This window comes from Lemur catta, chromosome 2, assembly GCF_020740605.2.
Source record: "Lemur catta isolate mLemCat1 chromosome 2, mLemCat1.pri, whole genome shotgun sequence".
NCBI classification, from domain to species: Eukaryota; Metazoa; Chordata; class Mammalia; order Primates; family Lemuridae; genus Lemur; species Lemur catta.
Genome location: NC_059129.1, coordinates 10,510,090 through 10,526,027, shown reverse-complemented (window position 1 = coordinate 10,526,027; position 15,938 = coordinate 10,510,090). Strand labels below are relative to the sequence as shown.

The window sequence follows — 15,938 nt, the reverse complement described above, 5'->3', positions numbered from 1 at the left end:
GTCCGTTCTCATTCTCCAGACAGTGCGCCTGGCACTCATCATATACATTTTAAAAACCTCTTTCATTTTTAGCAAATTTAGACCTTCAGTCCCCAAAGCTGTACCTTTTTGTTTTAACCTCTAATGATTAATTTTAGTATTCATTGAGTGAACATTTTTAAGCACTAGACTATAAGCTCCAGGACAACAGGGATTGGCTCTGACCTAATACCATATCCTCAGTACCCTGCACATAGCAGATGCTCAACAAGTATTAGTGGAACAGAAGTCTCAGTCACTGCAGAGAATGCAAAGCTGGGCAAGTCATAGCCCTTATTCTTGAGGAGCTTATGTCTAGAGGGGAAGAGAAGATGCTTACAAATTCTTATATAAAATGAAGAAAACTGTCATTGAAAAGGAGAAGCAGGGAGAAGAGAAGATGGTTTCAGGATACAGAAGAGGGGAAGAACAAGGAGCTTGAGCATTACTCCATGGATTATAGAGAGCCACCGAAGTGGTGGAGGAACAGAGGAAGGGAAGAAAGGTGTGGTGATGGGAACCAGGCTTCAAGAAGGCTCTTCTGGTGGCAGTAGTGTCTGAGATGGCATCAACAGGGGTGGGATGAAGGCAAAGAAGGGAAATTATTGCCTCAGTCCTGGTTTTGAGCAGATACTGTTGAGACAGAAGGAACTAGATGCCACAGAAGTTTCAAATGTCAAGGGAGACAGGACTGGGTAACTAGTTTTATGTAGCAGGCAGGGTAAACAGTAGAGGTCAGTTTGATTCTGAACCTTGGATGACTAGGAGGATGGCTGCACAGGCAAACTGGAAATAGGGAAAGAAAGCATGATTAGGAGGTACAGTGAGTATTTGATCTTGTTTTTGGTCATACAAGTTTTGGGGAGCCATTGGAGCAGCTGGGCAGAGAATTCAAGTAGTATTCACATTGGGAGGCTGCCTTGGGAGAGAAGTCGGCTCTGAGGACATGGCAGCCATTTGCCTCAAGGTGATCGTGAAAGACTTAGGAGCAGATACGATTGCAGGACGGGGAGGAGAAACAGGGGCGGGCAGACCTGGATGGAATGCCCCAGGGCCAGGCGAGCGGGCGAGACTGGGTTACAGGTGTTAGGAGGAGGCTGTGTGGAGAGAGAGCAGTCAGGAATGGGCAAACCCAGGGGCCTGAGGAGATGGTGTGGCGCTCGGGGATGAGGTGGAGGCCGCTAGCGACTGTAGGCCATCACTGCAGAGTCCTATAGATGAAATCGGGGCGGAGGGTGGGCGGGGGCAGAGAGTCTGGGAGGTAACACAGCAGAAGCAGCTCCTGAGAGACAGCTGTTTTCATCAGAGGGAGATGAGAGAGAGTATGAGACTGAGGGTGAGAGCACAAGGGAGAATGTACGTCTCCAAGATGGGGGAGGGCATGAGGGACGGGGTTTGGTAGAGGGAATCTGAGTGTGTGCAGGGCACGGGAAAGAACCAGTGGACAGGCAGTGGGAAGAGCAGGTTGTGTTTATTGAGCCTATGAGCCAAGCCCTGTCCACACCTAGTCACATTCTAATCTTCACTCCAACTCTGTACAGTAGGTATTGTCATCACCCCATTTTACAGATGGAGAAAGTGAGGCCCAGATGGGTTGCATAAGTTGACTAAGGTCTGTACACAGGTTAAAGTTGAGTAAGGGTGTGAACTGAAATCTGCCTGTCTCCAGAGCCTGTGCCTTTAAGTTCTGAGTATGAAAGATACAAGTCAGGTGTCCTACAGGATGTGTGGGCCATGCAGTCAGGCATGGGAGGAGGAGGATAAGGAAAGGCCTGTATTTCTGAGAGGGGAGAACAGGGGTGCCGAGAGGTAATACAGGGGGCATTGGAAGTGAGGGGGAGCCAGACTGAGAGATCATATCAGATAGCTCTCCATCTCCAACGGTTAGGTGAGCTCACTTACGGAAGCTGGGCAGGGGTTGGGGGTGGCTACCAAACGATACAGTCATTGTCATGAGCATTGTGCCGGAGATAACGCAAAGTACCAAGCATCACTGGTTCAGCAGTAGATGAATTCATAGAACTATTCTAGTTTTACTTTTGAGGAGACAGAGGACCCATTCCTGTTATAGCCCTTTATGTAAACAGGACAAGCATTTCTGTATGATCAAAGAAAAACATTCTAAGTCAGTGTCTCTCTTCTCTTTTAGGTTTGGACACAAATTGAATGTGTCAGATCTATATAAATTAACGGACACTGTTGCAATCCGTGAACAAGGAAATGGACGGCTGGTGTGTCTCTTACCCAGCAGTCAGGCCCGCCAAAGCCCCCTGGGGTCTTCCCAGTCGCACGACGGCTCCTCCACGAATTGCAGCCCAATTATATTTGAAGAGTTAGAATATCACGAGCCTGTCTGCAGACAGCATTGCTCCAATAAGGATTTCAGGTATATGGCCCATTTTCCTTTAGAAATAATCTTTGTATGAGATTGTGGAGCATCTGTTAGAATTACCTAGTGAACATTTTAGCCCCCGGAGGAATGTCAACTGGCTTTGTTCTCTTTTCTGCAGTGAACATGAATTTGATCCAGACTCTTACAAGATTCCTTTTGTGATTCTTTGTTTGAAGACATTTGCACCTCAGGTTCATAGTCTTCTCCAGACCCATGAGGGCACCGTGCCTTTGTTAAGGTGAGCCGTTATCAAAGCCCTTGTTTATTTAACGCCTTAGTTCTCCTTTCTATAGAAAGCCTTTCTCTTTGCCCACGCCTCTCTCCCAATAAGTACCGTAGAATGCTTCTGCATAACAATGTTTTGGCCAACAGGAGACCACATATAGGATAGTGGTCCCAGAAGATTATAATACCCTATTTTTTTCTGTATTTCTGTGTTCAGAAATACCACTGTGTTACAGTTGCCTGCGGCATTCGGTACAGTAACAGACTGTACTGGTTTGAAGCCCAGGAGCAATAGGCTACACTATATAGCCTACCTGTGTAGTAGACTATACCATCTAGGTTTGTGTAAGTACATTCTGTGACATTAGCACATTGAAGAAATCACCCAGTGATGCATTTCTCAGAACATATCCCCATCGTTAAGCAGCACATGACTGCATATCTGAAATGGGATCCATTCACTCAGCATTTCCACAAGAAAGTGTGTTTGTGCTAAATTTTAGAAACAAACATGAATAGCACAGTTTCTTCACAGGGAAGAGATGTATTATAAGTGCTATAGTAGAAATCTGCACAGGTGCCGAAAGAGTGTGTAGCCTCAAATACTTGTAAATTTCAAGACGAGAGAGAAAAGTATTCAAAAGGCCTTTTAACCACTCCATGGGCCACAATGGTAGACTTAATTCAAAGGCCAACACTGGACTAAGGGGCTCTAATGCCCCTGATATGTTAAAGCAGATGAATAAGTGACTTGGAACCCAGTGCCTTATTTTTAACCCCCTCTTCTGGAAAACACCACTAGAATGCATCAAAAGGCCAGTGCCACAATGATTGTCTCTGTGGGAACTTAATTTTAACATTCAAACCCAGATCTTAGGCATTTAAACAGAAATTATTAACAGACATGTTAATCTAAAGCCTTCTGTTTAGTGGGGGCACTTTGCTTTTCCATTATTTTAATTGGACATTTTTATCTTTCCTACTTCAGCTTTCCAGATTGTTATGCTGCGGAGTTTGGCGATCTGGAAGTAGTGCAGGAAAACCAAGGGGGTGTTCCCTTAGAGCACTTCATCACCTGCGTTCCAGGTGTAAACATTGCCACTGCTCAGAACGGTGTCAAAGTGGTTAAATGGATTCACAACAAGCCCCCACCTCCCAACACAGGTAGGTGTCAGGTATTTAGTCCTCTGGAGCTACTTCCTGTCTACTGTGAGACTGGAGGATGCCATTGGCTTTTTTTTTTTTTTTTTTTTTTTTTTTGAGACAGAGTCTCACTTTGTTGCCCGGGCTAGAGTGAGTGCCATGGCGTCAGCCTAACTCACAGCAACCTCAAACTCCTGGGCTTAAGCAATCCTACTGCCTCAGCCTCCCGAGTAGCTGGGACTACAGGCATGCGCCACCATGCCCAGCTAATTTTTTCTATATATATTTTTAGTTGGTCAGATAATTTCTTTCTATTTTTAGTAGAGACGGGGTCTCGCTCTTGCTCAGGCTGGTCTCAAACTCCTGACCTTGAGCGATCCACCCTCCTCGGCCTCCCGAGAGGGCTAGGATTACAGGCGTGAGCCACCGCGCCTGGCCACCATTGGCTTTTATTTTAAACAGCAGTACTATTAAGTGTAAAAGCACCGTGGGTTTCTCCTTTGATCTTTTAAAAACTCTCTCTAAAATGCTGAGGGGTTGGCAGAACTAGACTTTGTTTGGTTTGGTTTGGTTGTTTTTGTTTGTTTGTTTGTTTGTTTGTTTGAGACAGCGTCTTGCTATGTTGCCCAGGCTGGTCTCAAACTCCTAGGCTCATGTGATAATCCTGCTTTACCCTCCAGAGCAGCTGGGACTACAGGCTACTCTACGTGCCCCGGTGTCTAGCACAATAAGATTGTTTTGAAAGTACCAGCATAAATTATGTAAAACCCAAGGTTCACATTTACAGATCTCTTTAGCTACCTAATTTTGTGATGCTTTTGGTTTGTCAATTGACTGGTCTTTTAAAAATAAAAAGTTTTAAGTATCTGAAGGAAATATCTCTTCATGCAGATTTACCTTTGAAATTCGTTTTGGTTGGCATTCTGACTTTGATAAATACGGAAATAAATTTAACTTTAGATGTAAAGGATTGGGGAATTTGGACCTAGATTTGGGTTAGTTTCTGAATTATGGGCATGGCTCTGAGTTGTAAACATCTAACGCTGTTACCCATGAACAACACTTGAAATTTTTGCCTTTGTGTATATTATACACACTTCTTTCTCTTTGGCCCACACCACTTCCTCCCCTTCTCTTCCCACCTCCCCCTACCTTACAGGAAGAAAGTAAGGACAAGCAGGGAACTCTGAGTCAGGTGGCTCTTAGAGGAGACATATTTGAACCTAAGTTTCTTACCAAGCCCCTCCCTCCTTTCCCCTCAGGCTTAGGCTACTTGGGGGCCCATAGATTGTGCTGCTCCCTACTTTCTCCTGTGCTGTGAGCTCACAAGCCTTTTCTACCTTTCTATAAAGGTTTCTGTCTGATTATTTATACTTTTTAAATTAAAACGTTTTTTAGGTATGAGCATTCAGGATAGTGCACAAACCTGTTTCTCACCCAGTTTATTTCATGCAAATCTTACAACTTTATTGCTTTCCATGGTGTTCTAGGTAACATTTTCAGCTCCTTTAGGGGTTAGTTATGCTCTTTTGGGCTACCCACCTGATGATCATTTATAACCTTGTTTCTGTGGGAAAGTATGTTCCACATAACCAAGTTACAAATGGATCCTTGAAATATAACCAGTTTCTAAACTGGAAACTTGCTGTGTATGTTCACATCTACTGTAAGTAACACACTAGTGGACTATGCTTTACTTTGGCTAGTTAGCTTCAAAAATTAGTGGGAAAGCATTTGCCAGCCCATAAATAAGTTGGACTAATTAGTTGATTATATGGGACCTGGGCATAAAAACTGAGACGTAAAGCAGCTACTGTATCTGCTTGCTCCTGATGGAATTCAAGCTTGGGACTGCAAGGTTAGTTATCTTCCTTTCAGCTGGTGAAATCATGCTTCATGTTTTATTCATGTTCTTTTTTTTCTCTAGACCCTTGGCTTCTGCGTTCTAAAAGTCCTGTGGGTAATCCCCAGCTGATCCAGTTCAGTAGAGAAGTGATTGACTTACTGAAGAGCCAGCCATCTTGTGTCATACCAATTAGTCATTTCATCCCGTCCTATCACCATCATTTTGCAAAGCAGTGCCGAGTATCAGACTATGGATATTCCAAGCTGATTGAATTATTAGAAGCAGTGCCTCATGTGTTGCAGGTGAGGAATGCTAAGGGATTTGTTTACAGACGAGAATGTTCCTCCATGGCTTTGGCTGCCCCAGCCACAGAAATAGCATAATTAGTAATCTAATTCCTAAGAAATCAATTCTGAGCAAAACGTCCTGTAAAAGCTTTCTTCAAAGTGCAGGAAACACACACAAGATAGCTTCTCAGTTTTTCGGAAAGCTACAAGCTTCCATCTTAAAGGAGCTCCTTAGAGGACTGAGGAGTATTTTCCCTGTAATCTCTGTAGACTGGCCTTGTTCCTCCCAGCACAGTGCTCCCCAGAATTGTTCACGTTACAAGGGAGCCGCTGTGAATATCTGCGTAATTGTACATTGGTGCCTGTGAGAGAGTCAAGGGCTTTCTTATAAATGAGTTGGAGGCTAATTACTGGGCTAGAGTGTAGCATTGGATCCTATGACAACTTTGCCTATTAACTCACAGCGTTATGCTAGCTTCCTGCTTGTAAAAATGGCTTGCAAAACTTTAGCTGTCTTTTAGAGACAAAATTAGTTGTCCAGACTGATAATATGCTTTTCATTTCTATACTCACAACTATTTGAGAGAAGGTGTGCAGAAGCAAAAAGATAAGAAGCCCAGACAGTTGGCAGCTGCTCCTTTTGACAGTAAATAATTCTGTTGATTATGTGCACATGTCATACGTAAAGGGAGTTAGTCTCTGAGGCCAATAACAGAAGAGAGAGCAAGTCAGCAGCAAGGACGTCAGTATCTGCCGAGGTCTTTCAGGATAAATAATCAAGGTGTTTGGTTTGCAGATTCTTGGAATGGGCTCCAAACGTTTGCTGACCCTAACCCACAGGGCCCAGGTGAAGCGCTTTACTCAGGATTTACTGAAACTTCTCAAATCCCAGGCCAGTAAGCAGGTCATTGTGAAAGAATTCTCGCAGGCTTATCATTGGTGAGTTGATGAGAAGAATAAAAATGAGAGCAAATATCTTAAAACACTTTTTCTTCTCCAAAATTTTAAAGTTATCTGTTGATAATATTTCTATTAAGCAATAGAAAACTTGTATTTATTTTAGCAATATTTCTCATTCTTTACCATTTTCCATTGTTAAAACCTAGGTGTTTCTCAAAGGACTGGGATGTTACTGAATATGGTGTTTGTGAGTTGACTGACATCATATCAGAGATTCCAGACACAACCATCTGCTTGTCCCAACAAGATAATGAAATGGTGATTTGTATCCCCAAAAGAGGTATGTGATTTATATTCACTGGAAGGATGTTGTCTATCTCAGTGGTTATTTTAAAATGGATTGGTATAGGGAATGCAGTTTTCATTCTCTCTCTGTGGTTCCTGCACGTTCCAGGGAAAGCACAGTTTGCAGACTACTTCCCTGGTACACAATGGACTACTCTTCAGAGTAGGCAAAGCCACTTGTCAGGAAGAAAAGCACACTAGTTTTTTAGAACTCACTGTAAGGCATAAAAAGGGCATAACCAACACTTTCCTAAAATGCCTCCTTCAGCCTATCAGTGTTATTTAAGCCTTAGTTACCCAGTTGAGAATCTATTCCATTGCTGGTTTCTTCTTTTTAACTCTGAGCTACTTTACTATGCACACTTGAGAAGGGATGGAAACTCAGATGAATGTTTGGTTTTGTCTTTCAAATTTCAGTAGTTCTAGTTGAGGTCTGGGAGATAGGATAGTTAAAAATAAATATAGGCCAAGCCTGGGGCCTTAGGCCTGTAATCCCAGTACTTTGGGAAGCCGAGGCAGGAATATTGCTTGAGGCCAGTAGTTCAAGCCCAGCCTTGGCAACATTCAAGGCCAGGCTGGGCAACATAGTTAGACACCATCTCTACAAAAATTAATTAGGCACAGTGGCATATGCCTATAGTCCTAGCTACTTGGGATACTGAGCTGGGAGAATTGTTTGAGCCGAGTAGTTTGAGGTTACAGTGAGCTATGATCACACCATTGCATTCTAGCCTGGGCGACAGAGTGAGACCCTGTCTCTAAAAAAATAAATAAATAATAAATAAAAATGAATCTACATACAATTGACACTCAAGCAACATGGGTTAGAAGTGTGTGGGTCCACTTACACACGGATCGAAAGTACAGTATCGGAGGTATTTGAGGCTTCGAGTATATGGGGGAGCCAACTTTTTGTATCTGTGGGTTCTGCGGGGCCAACAGTGGGACTCGAGTATGTGAGGGTTTTGGTGTCCCAGGGCGGTCCTGGAACCAGTCCCCTGTGAACACTGAGGGAAGACTGTACTGTCAGGTATTCCCACTACTATCAGTGGTTCTTCAGCTGTGCTCCCACACAACATTGGTGTCCATGAAATCATAGGATTCCAGAGCTAAAATCAATAATCTCAGTCTTTTTCCATTTCTAATTTAAAAGTTAATAGAAACAATAATCTAAGTTTAAGCTTTTCCTCCTCTTTATTTTTGTTCAACTTTTGAAGCTTTAGGTTGTCTGTTTTTGGAAGGCAAAGGTGATCTCTCTTGTGTGCTCTGAATGGCACTTGCCACAGTGTGGATGTTAAACATGAATGGGTGGAAAAGGATTGTGGTTTATGTTTGTTTCTTTGTTTGTTTGTAAAGAACGTACCCAGGATGAAATAGAAAGGACAAAACAATTCTCCAAGGATGTCGTGGATTTGCTGCGTCACCAACCGCATTTCCGGATGCCCTTTAATAAATTCATTCCCTCTTACCATCATCACTTTGGCCGGCAGTGCAAACTTGCATACTATGGGTTTACCAAGCTGCTTGAACTTTTTGAAGCCATACCTGATATTTTACAAGTGAGTGAAGAAATTCTAATTATTACAGTATTTTTCTGAACAATAGGTGGGAACTTTTTATTTCATTTTCAGGACCTATTTTCCTGGGAAGTATGGAGTTATGAAAAAGGATGAAATTCTGAAATATTCTAATCAGAGAATTTATGTTGTTGACCCATTAGTTTTTAGGTAAATGTAGGGTTTTTTTCCTTTTTAAAGAATTATTCTTCAAACCTTTTAGGGTATTTATTGAAAAAAGGATAGAGTTTTATTTCTTGAACTGAGTATTCGTACATTTGCTTCGTGCTGCTCACATCCCTTGTGTTGAAGGTGGGGCTGAGTATGTGAGCTGATGTCAGTGATAAGCTGTTAAGCTGTTGCTAAATTAAGCCATATTTCTGTTGATTTTATTAATATTATTTTTTGACTCCCAAAGTGCTTTTTAAAAATTTTTATTATGGTAAAATACACACAGCATAGAATTTACCATCTTATTTTTAAGTATACAGTTCAGTAGTGTTAAGTACATTCCCATTGTTGTGCAACCAATCTCCGGAACGTTTTCATCTTGCAAAACTGAAACTTATTAAACACCAACCTGCGTTTTTGTTACTAGTTGTATACGTTTGTATGCCATTTAATTCCGTGAACAGCCATAACTTGTTCATTCTCCCTTTCTCCCTGCCTGTATGTTTTCCAAGGTATTGGAATGTGGAGAAGAAAAAATCCTTACTTTGACGGAGGTAGAGCGGTTCAAAGCTCTGGCTGCCCAGTTTGTCAAACTTCTTCGGTCCCAAAAAGATAACTGCCTCATGATGACAGATCTCCTCACAGAATATGCTAAAACGTTTGGTTACACATTTCGCCTCCAAGACTATGATGTCAGCTCAGTTTCAGCTTTAACACAGAAACTCTGCCACGTTGTAAAGGTAAACAGATTTCTTTCACAGAACAAAGCTTGTGGTGGCGTCATCCTCATTGGGGCGTTGGCAGGTGCTTTAGCGTTTCTGTATTTACACCTTGTACTAACTGTTGCGTCCCAACTTGTGTGTGTCGTTAGTACCTTATTAGGTAACAGGAGATGACTTGGGTCCAGGGCGGGATTTTGCCAGATGAGTGCGAGGAAAAGGCACAGGGACAGAGGATTTTAAAGTATTGACAAGAATGTCAGCGCCAGGATGGATAAAAGAGGAGAGTAGGAAGGAGGGCTCTGAGCAGCGGGAGGCGGCGCTGTGAAGCTGGAGGGAGGGATCTCCTCCCGCCTCCCACCGGGCGCCCGCGCCAGACTTTCTTCTCCACACGGGAGGTTTGAGTGCTTCATTTAGGAAGTGAATAATGACAAGATCTGCACTGTGATCCTGGGTATGGGTGTCTGCAGTGGCATTTAATAGAAGAGGGTGTCACTGGACGTGACAGGTGAAGCTCAGGCCCTGCTGTAGGACAGGTCCCTGGATGCTCATTTGCCCAGGACGATGAGAGGGGCTGCTGTGTGCCTCCCAGCTGCCCCTGGGATCTCCTGGGGAGCTTCTCTAACCGCCTCTGAGAATCTGACAGTTCGTCTCAGTGTGCTCTGAGCATGGGCATTTCCAGAAAGCTCCCAAGGTGTTCTAGTGTGGAGAATCAGGAGACAATCTGAGGAGCATCAACAGAGCAGGCTCTTTGTTGTTTGTTTCCTTAAAAGGCTTGTCATAGCAGTAGTCATCTGGGAGTCCAGGAAGATGACTTGGACCCCCCTGGACTTGTATCTGTTGATGGGTGGAACCCGACTGCAGAGGAAGAAATCGGTACAATTCTGTCACCCTGATAAGTGGGGCCAGAGTCAGCCAGCTGCTCTCCTGCCTTGCCTCTAGGCACGTGTCAGAACCAGATAGACACACCCTGGTCTTGGAGTGGCTCTTCAAGTGCCACCCAACTCTCTCTGCCTCTGAGTATCCAAAGCCCTGAAGAATACAAGCTTGTGATTACTCCGCCTTTACTACAGGCAGGAAAACCAGATCAAGGGGCAGACAAGCTGTGCGCCAAACATCGGTTTGACGCAACCGTTGCCTAAGCAGCGTGTGTACCGACGGAAGCTCTGCTTGTGTTAGTGCCAGCAGAGGCTGAATTCATAGACTCTTCCCCCTACCCAAGGCCTGCTGGTCTCTGTCACTAAATGCTTATTCACATATTATTTGGTCCCCAGATGATAACCTGCGTCTTTTTCACAAGGTTTCCCTCCTAATGTATTTAATCACTTAAATCCTTTATTGCCTTGGAAATCTGATATAATTGAGGAGTAGACACATACTAGTCAGAAATGAAAATACTAGCTTTTGCTCATAATAACAGACTAGAAAACCGGAGCTGGCCTTGTGGTCAGAGTGGGCCCTCGGCCACCTCCACCGTCCAGCCTTGGGATGCACGTGGGTCGTCAGGTCTGCCACGTGTGTAGCCCATAGTCTGACCTCCCCACCCACACCCCTCCTTAGAGCACAGCAACCCTTGGTCCACAAGCTTGGGCCAGTGGATGTCAGCTGGCCGGTCTATCTCCTTTCCACAGTGGGGAGTGGAAGAATGAATGAGAAGTAAAGAGAATGACAGCAGTTTCTTCCCCCATTATTGCTCTAAGGGAGGGGGTGGTTTTGATGGACGTTTCTGGTGATGGACCAGCAGAGGGAGAGAACAGTTTCCGCTCCAGTCTCATCTAAAGTATTGGTCTGGTGTCCCAAAGACACTGAAAACAAACTCAGTCACTTTATTTCAGTGTAAGAGAAGAAATTAGAGATTTTTCCTCCGTTAGTGTCATTAACCAAAATGAACTTAGCTGAGTTGGGTATGACCTAGCTTGTCTCTCTTGAGTTCTGAAAGGTTCGAATTCTGGTTTTCCTCAGGTTGCTGATATAGAATCCGGCAAACAGATTCAGCTGATCAACCGAAAGTCTCTGCGATCTCTCACTGCCCAGTTACTGGTCTTGTTGATGTCTTGGGAAGGAACTTCGCACCTTTCTGTTGATGAGCTCAAGAGACATTACGAAACCACCCACAGTACTCCTCTCAACCCCTGTGAATATGGATTCATGACCTTGACCGAACTTCTGAAGAGTCTGCCTTACTTAGTGGAGGTATGTGTGTTAATGGCTCTTTAGAACCATCATGTTGAACACTGTTGACTGGGTATTTCTGGATTACCTATTGGTATAGATTAGTGTGTAGAGCTGACAGGGACCCTAGAGATCTCCAAGACCATGTGGTCATTTCATAGATGAGCAAACTGAGGCATAGGGCAGGGGAGGAGCCCGCCTGAATGAGTGCCCTGGTCTGCTGACGCTTGGACTAGGGTGCTGTGTCCTGCACCAGGCTGGATTTCATTGCTGTTACATCTTTCTGAATTAGACGGTTTATGTGATGGGATCATTGGAATTTACCACTGAAAAAGGCACCAGGACCAAAGGGGTTAACAATTGGGTTTTAACTAACCCTCAAAGAACAGATAACCCCAGCTTAAAAAAAGCATTCTAGGCCACGAAAAAAAAAAAGAGAAAGCTTAACACTTATTTTTATGAAGCCAAATAACTTTAATACCAAAAACCTAATATAGCCTCTTAGAAGAAAATGACCCTAGATATTAACAAATAAACTCCAGCAATATAAAGGCAGAGTGATACACTGCAGTTATCTAACCATGTGATCGATAATTCAGTAATTAAAAGCTATCAGATCAACATTTTCTAGACTTTGTTAGTTATCTATCCTGTGAACATTAGTTGTGGATAACGTCAATGAGTGGTCCAGAACAAGAGCCCTTCCATGGCCAGCTAAGGTTGGGAAATCTCTCTTCTCTTGGAGATCCCAGTGCATATTAAAGACTCTGAAAAAGTATATGGGGAAAAAATCTGCTTACTTTATTACCCTTAATACATAAGGGTTTTGTGTTTATTTCTTACTGCTTTTGTTGAATTTTTGAAGAGTGCTAAATGTTGTCCAGCATGAGTGTTTCTTGGAAAGCCAGTTTGGGAGATGAGGTCTGACGTCCTCAGTGTGCGCTGTGTGTGCAGCGCGCTCTGTCAGGGTTTGCCTCTTTCGTTTGAGATGCAAGTTTCCCAGTTTCGTTCCCTTCTCACACTAGTTTGCTCCAGGCTGTAGCCATCTCTTGGAGGACATACTTGGATGATTCCCTCCTCCTCTTCCTCAGGTTATTGCCCATTTTTTCAAATCGACTTTGGGCCTCTTCACCCTCAGCAAGAGGCCCTCATTTCTGAGGGGTGCCGGGCCAGTCTCTCACGAAGTTGCTAATGCTGCCTTTTCCTTTGGACCAGGTTTTCACTAATGATAAGTCAGAAGAATGCGTGAAGCTCACAAGTCTATATTTGTTTGCAAAGAACGTGCGGTCTTTACTTCATACTTACCACTACCAGCAGATTTTCCTGCATGAATTTTCCATGGCCTATACCAAGTATGTTGGAGAAACACTGCAACCCAAGACATATGGCTACAGTAGCGTGGAGGAGCTCCTGGGAGCAATCCCACAGGTGGGTGTTTCTCGCAGCTTCTTGGAGAGTAGCCTGCCTGAAGAGCCACAGGCCAGCTCTCCTGAACAGAAGCAGAAAATGCTGCCAGGATAATAAAATGGCAGATATTTTGAACTGATCCTTTCAAAGCATATTGTTGGCATAAATGACTTTAGCATTTCTCATTGATTCTATAAACCTTCATTAAACCCCTACATGCCAGATGAGTACTTCCCAGACGCTACCCTCAGAAAGGTGTTGGGTCATGGGGGAGTCAGGACACCTACTGAGCAGGGGACGAGTCAGGGTGGACAGTGCAGCCGCAGCGATGGGCCCCATGGTCAGCGGGCGCACCGAGGAGGGCTGTGGGCAGGCCCCACTTCCCTGCTGTGGGAGATCCAAGAGCGCAGTTGGCAAGGATGTGCACAGGGTGAGCACGTGACGAGGAGGAAAAAAGGTTGATCTGGGCAGCGCAGACCGCGTGAGCGGAGGCAAGGCGGCGAGAAGTAGCGTGGGTGTCCGGGGCATTGACCGTGCCGGAGCCTAGCAGAGAGGTGGGAGTCGGTGATGAAGGGCTGTGCTCCTCTAGGTGAGCAGCGAGGCTCTGCAGTGAGAGCCCGAGCCCCGGGTTTGCATTTGGAAAGCATCGCGGTGGCCGCTGTCGGTGGTGGAGCTGAGAGAGCCGGGAGGGGAGGCCACGGCAGGGGTCTGGCTTAGTGTGATCTGGAGGTTTTGCGCCCGAGGGAAAGTGGGAGAATACAGGACGTAGGAAGAGCACAGGTGAGGAACGCTTGGAAGCTAACATCAGGGACTTAGCAACAGAGTCGTCAGAGAGCCCTGGGAGCCCAGGACCACCCTGTCACTTGGCTGCAGAGGGGAGAGCAGCACCGCTGGGCAGAGGACTGTGTTCTAGGATTACGATCGTGAACTTAGTATAAGGGGTCTGGGAGATGGCTCTTAATTCTTTTAGGTTGTGTTTAGTTTCTGGAAAAAATGGCAAGCACTGTCATGTGAGAACTATCTTAATTTATATACCAAAACTGGTGTCTGAAGACGGTCTTTTTGAGAGTCATAAAGAATATTTCTGAAACTGTGTCTCATGATTCTTCAACTACTCAGCCTGTTATAAGGGGCATGTTTCTGTCGGCTGCTTCTGTTGCTTTAAAAGCTACAGAAAGAGTGTAGAAACAATGTTCTCGGCATTAACTTAGTTTCTGAATTCTAGTCTGTTTAAGGCAGGCACAGGAGGTCTCGCTCTTCCTGAATGTTAGGGCTTGTGTCCCCACCTTTTCCGCTGCTTAACCAGTAGTATGTCTTGTGTGCAGGTGGTCTGGATAAAAGGACATGGTCATAAGAGAATTGTAGTGTTAAAAAATGACATGAAAAGTAAGTAAGCACCCATGCCCTCCCCCCTTATAAAAATCATGGTCCTGTCACTGACTTTTCTCTCTGACGGCTGCTCTTTGTCTCCTAGGTCGTCTGAGCTCGCTCGGTCTTTCCCCTGCCAGTCAGGAGAACTGGCCCTCGGAGAGTGAGCGCATCCTGGAGGTGCCTGAACCCACAGCCTCGGGACTCCAGCTCGGAGCAGGTAGCAATGGTAAGAGAGGAAAAGCAAACAAGCCGAAGCATGTGTAATCCTAGGAGAAACGGCTCGAGCTGGGCGGCATGGAGGAGAGGACGATGGCAGGGTGTTTCACTCATTGACGCTAAACATTCATATGTTTTTCCAGGCAGTGTTGGGATTCAGTTAGGAACAGCTGGCTGCGTTTAGATAGCATTGTGTGGCTGACTGGCTAAGGTCCTTGGAGGATATTGGCAACCCCCTAATGATCCTATTATCCCAGTTCAGATACTAGAGAAAAATATTATTCTGACACTTGTTAAAATGGTCATTCAAGACTCTTGCTGTAGAGGAGAGAGTGCTCGCCCCCCAACACAGGGACGAGTGGGGATTCACATCCAAGGGGCAGAGTGAGGGGTCAGTGGGTGGGAAGTGACTGAGGAGCCATCCAGGGTGGGGGCATTGGTGCTGACCTGGCCTAACAGGACTCAGCGAAAGACAGGCCACGGGCTTCGATAGCAAGGGTGGGGTGAGGAATTCCAGGAGGTTAATAAGAGAGATCAGATACCAAGGCAGGGGGATTCTTGCTAAAAAGACTAGACTCGGCGGCACAGGACAGACACGGGTGGCCAAGGTCAGGGCCTAGGGTGGAGGAGGGCTCAGAGGAGCCGGGCTGACTCTGATCAAGGTGTCTTTGTCACAGGACGTCCCTAGGGAAGACTTGATGGTAATGCATTAACATTACTGACAATTACATTTGAGCCACACAGATTTTAATGTCAGACCATCTCTGTAGTAGACAGAGATCAACCCTCTTGAATTTTATAGCAGTTTTAACTTTACTGAAGGACTTTTGAATTCATTGCTATGTGTGACAGTTTTATCATCATACCACTCTGCAAGATAGAAGTGTTACTGTATCCTGTGCTAATAGGATAACTCAGTTATGCATTTTACATTTGTAAAGCCCCTTACTGTAAATCTTGTCCTTACACTGTCCCCACAGCCTTCGGCAGGGGTGCCTCCATTCCGCAGCTGAGCAGCTAGACTTGCTGGAGGTGAATAGCTTACCCACAGTCCCTCACCCAGGAAGTGATGGAACCAGGACCCAGGCCTTCTAATTCTGAGCTTCTGCTTGTTGATAACTACTTTATACCCCTTCTCTGGGCTGTTTCCTCTCTGTGGAAGCCAACTGC

The 15,938-nt window shown here is 44.9% G+C and overlaps 1 protein-coding gene across 6 annotated transcripts in view; it reads left to right on the top strand.

Moving 5' to 3' along the window:
* MARF1 (meiosis regulator and mRNA stability factor 1) overlaps positions 1-15,938 on the top strand; it is a 39,527-nt gene that overhangs the window by 18,833 nt on the left and 4,756 nt on the right. For 4 of the 6 annotated variants that reach the window (XM_045542653.1, XM_045542655.1, XM_045542654.1 and 1 more), the window contains exons 14-25: positions 2,168-2,404; positions 2,529-2,648; positions 3,624-3,799; positions 5,706-5,926; positions 6,708-6,850; positions 7,018-7,151; positions 8,513-8,715; positions 9,396-9,623; positions 11,565-11,795; positions 12,990-13,202; positions 14,507-14,567; positions 14,656-14,778. In XM_045542653.1, coding sequence (XP_045398609.1) covers positions 2,168-2,404; positions 2,529-2,648; positions 3,624-3,799; positions 5,706-5,926; positions 6,708-6,850; positions 7,018-7,151; positions 8,513-8,715; positions 9,396-9,623; positions 11,565-11,795; positions 12,990-13,202; positions 14,507-14,567; positions 14,656-14,778 — 2,090 coding nt within the window. Of the gene's footprint in view, positions 1-2,167; positions 2,405-2,528; positions 2,649-3,623; positions 3,800-5,705; positions 5,927-6,707; positions 6,851-7,017; positions 7,152-8,512; positions 8,716-9,395; positions 9,624-11,564; positions 11,796-12,989; positions 14,779-15,938 lie in introns of those variants that run through there. The other 2 variants (XM_045542658.1, XM_045542657.1) reach the window with 2 other exon arrangements.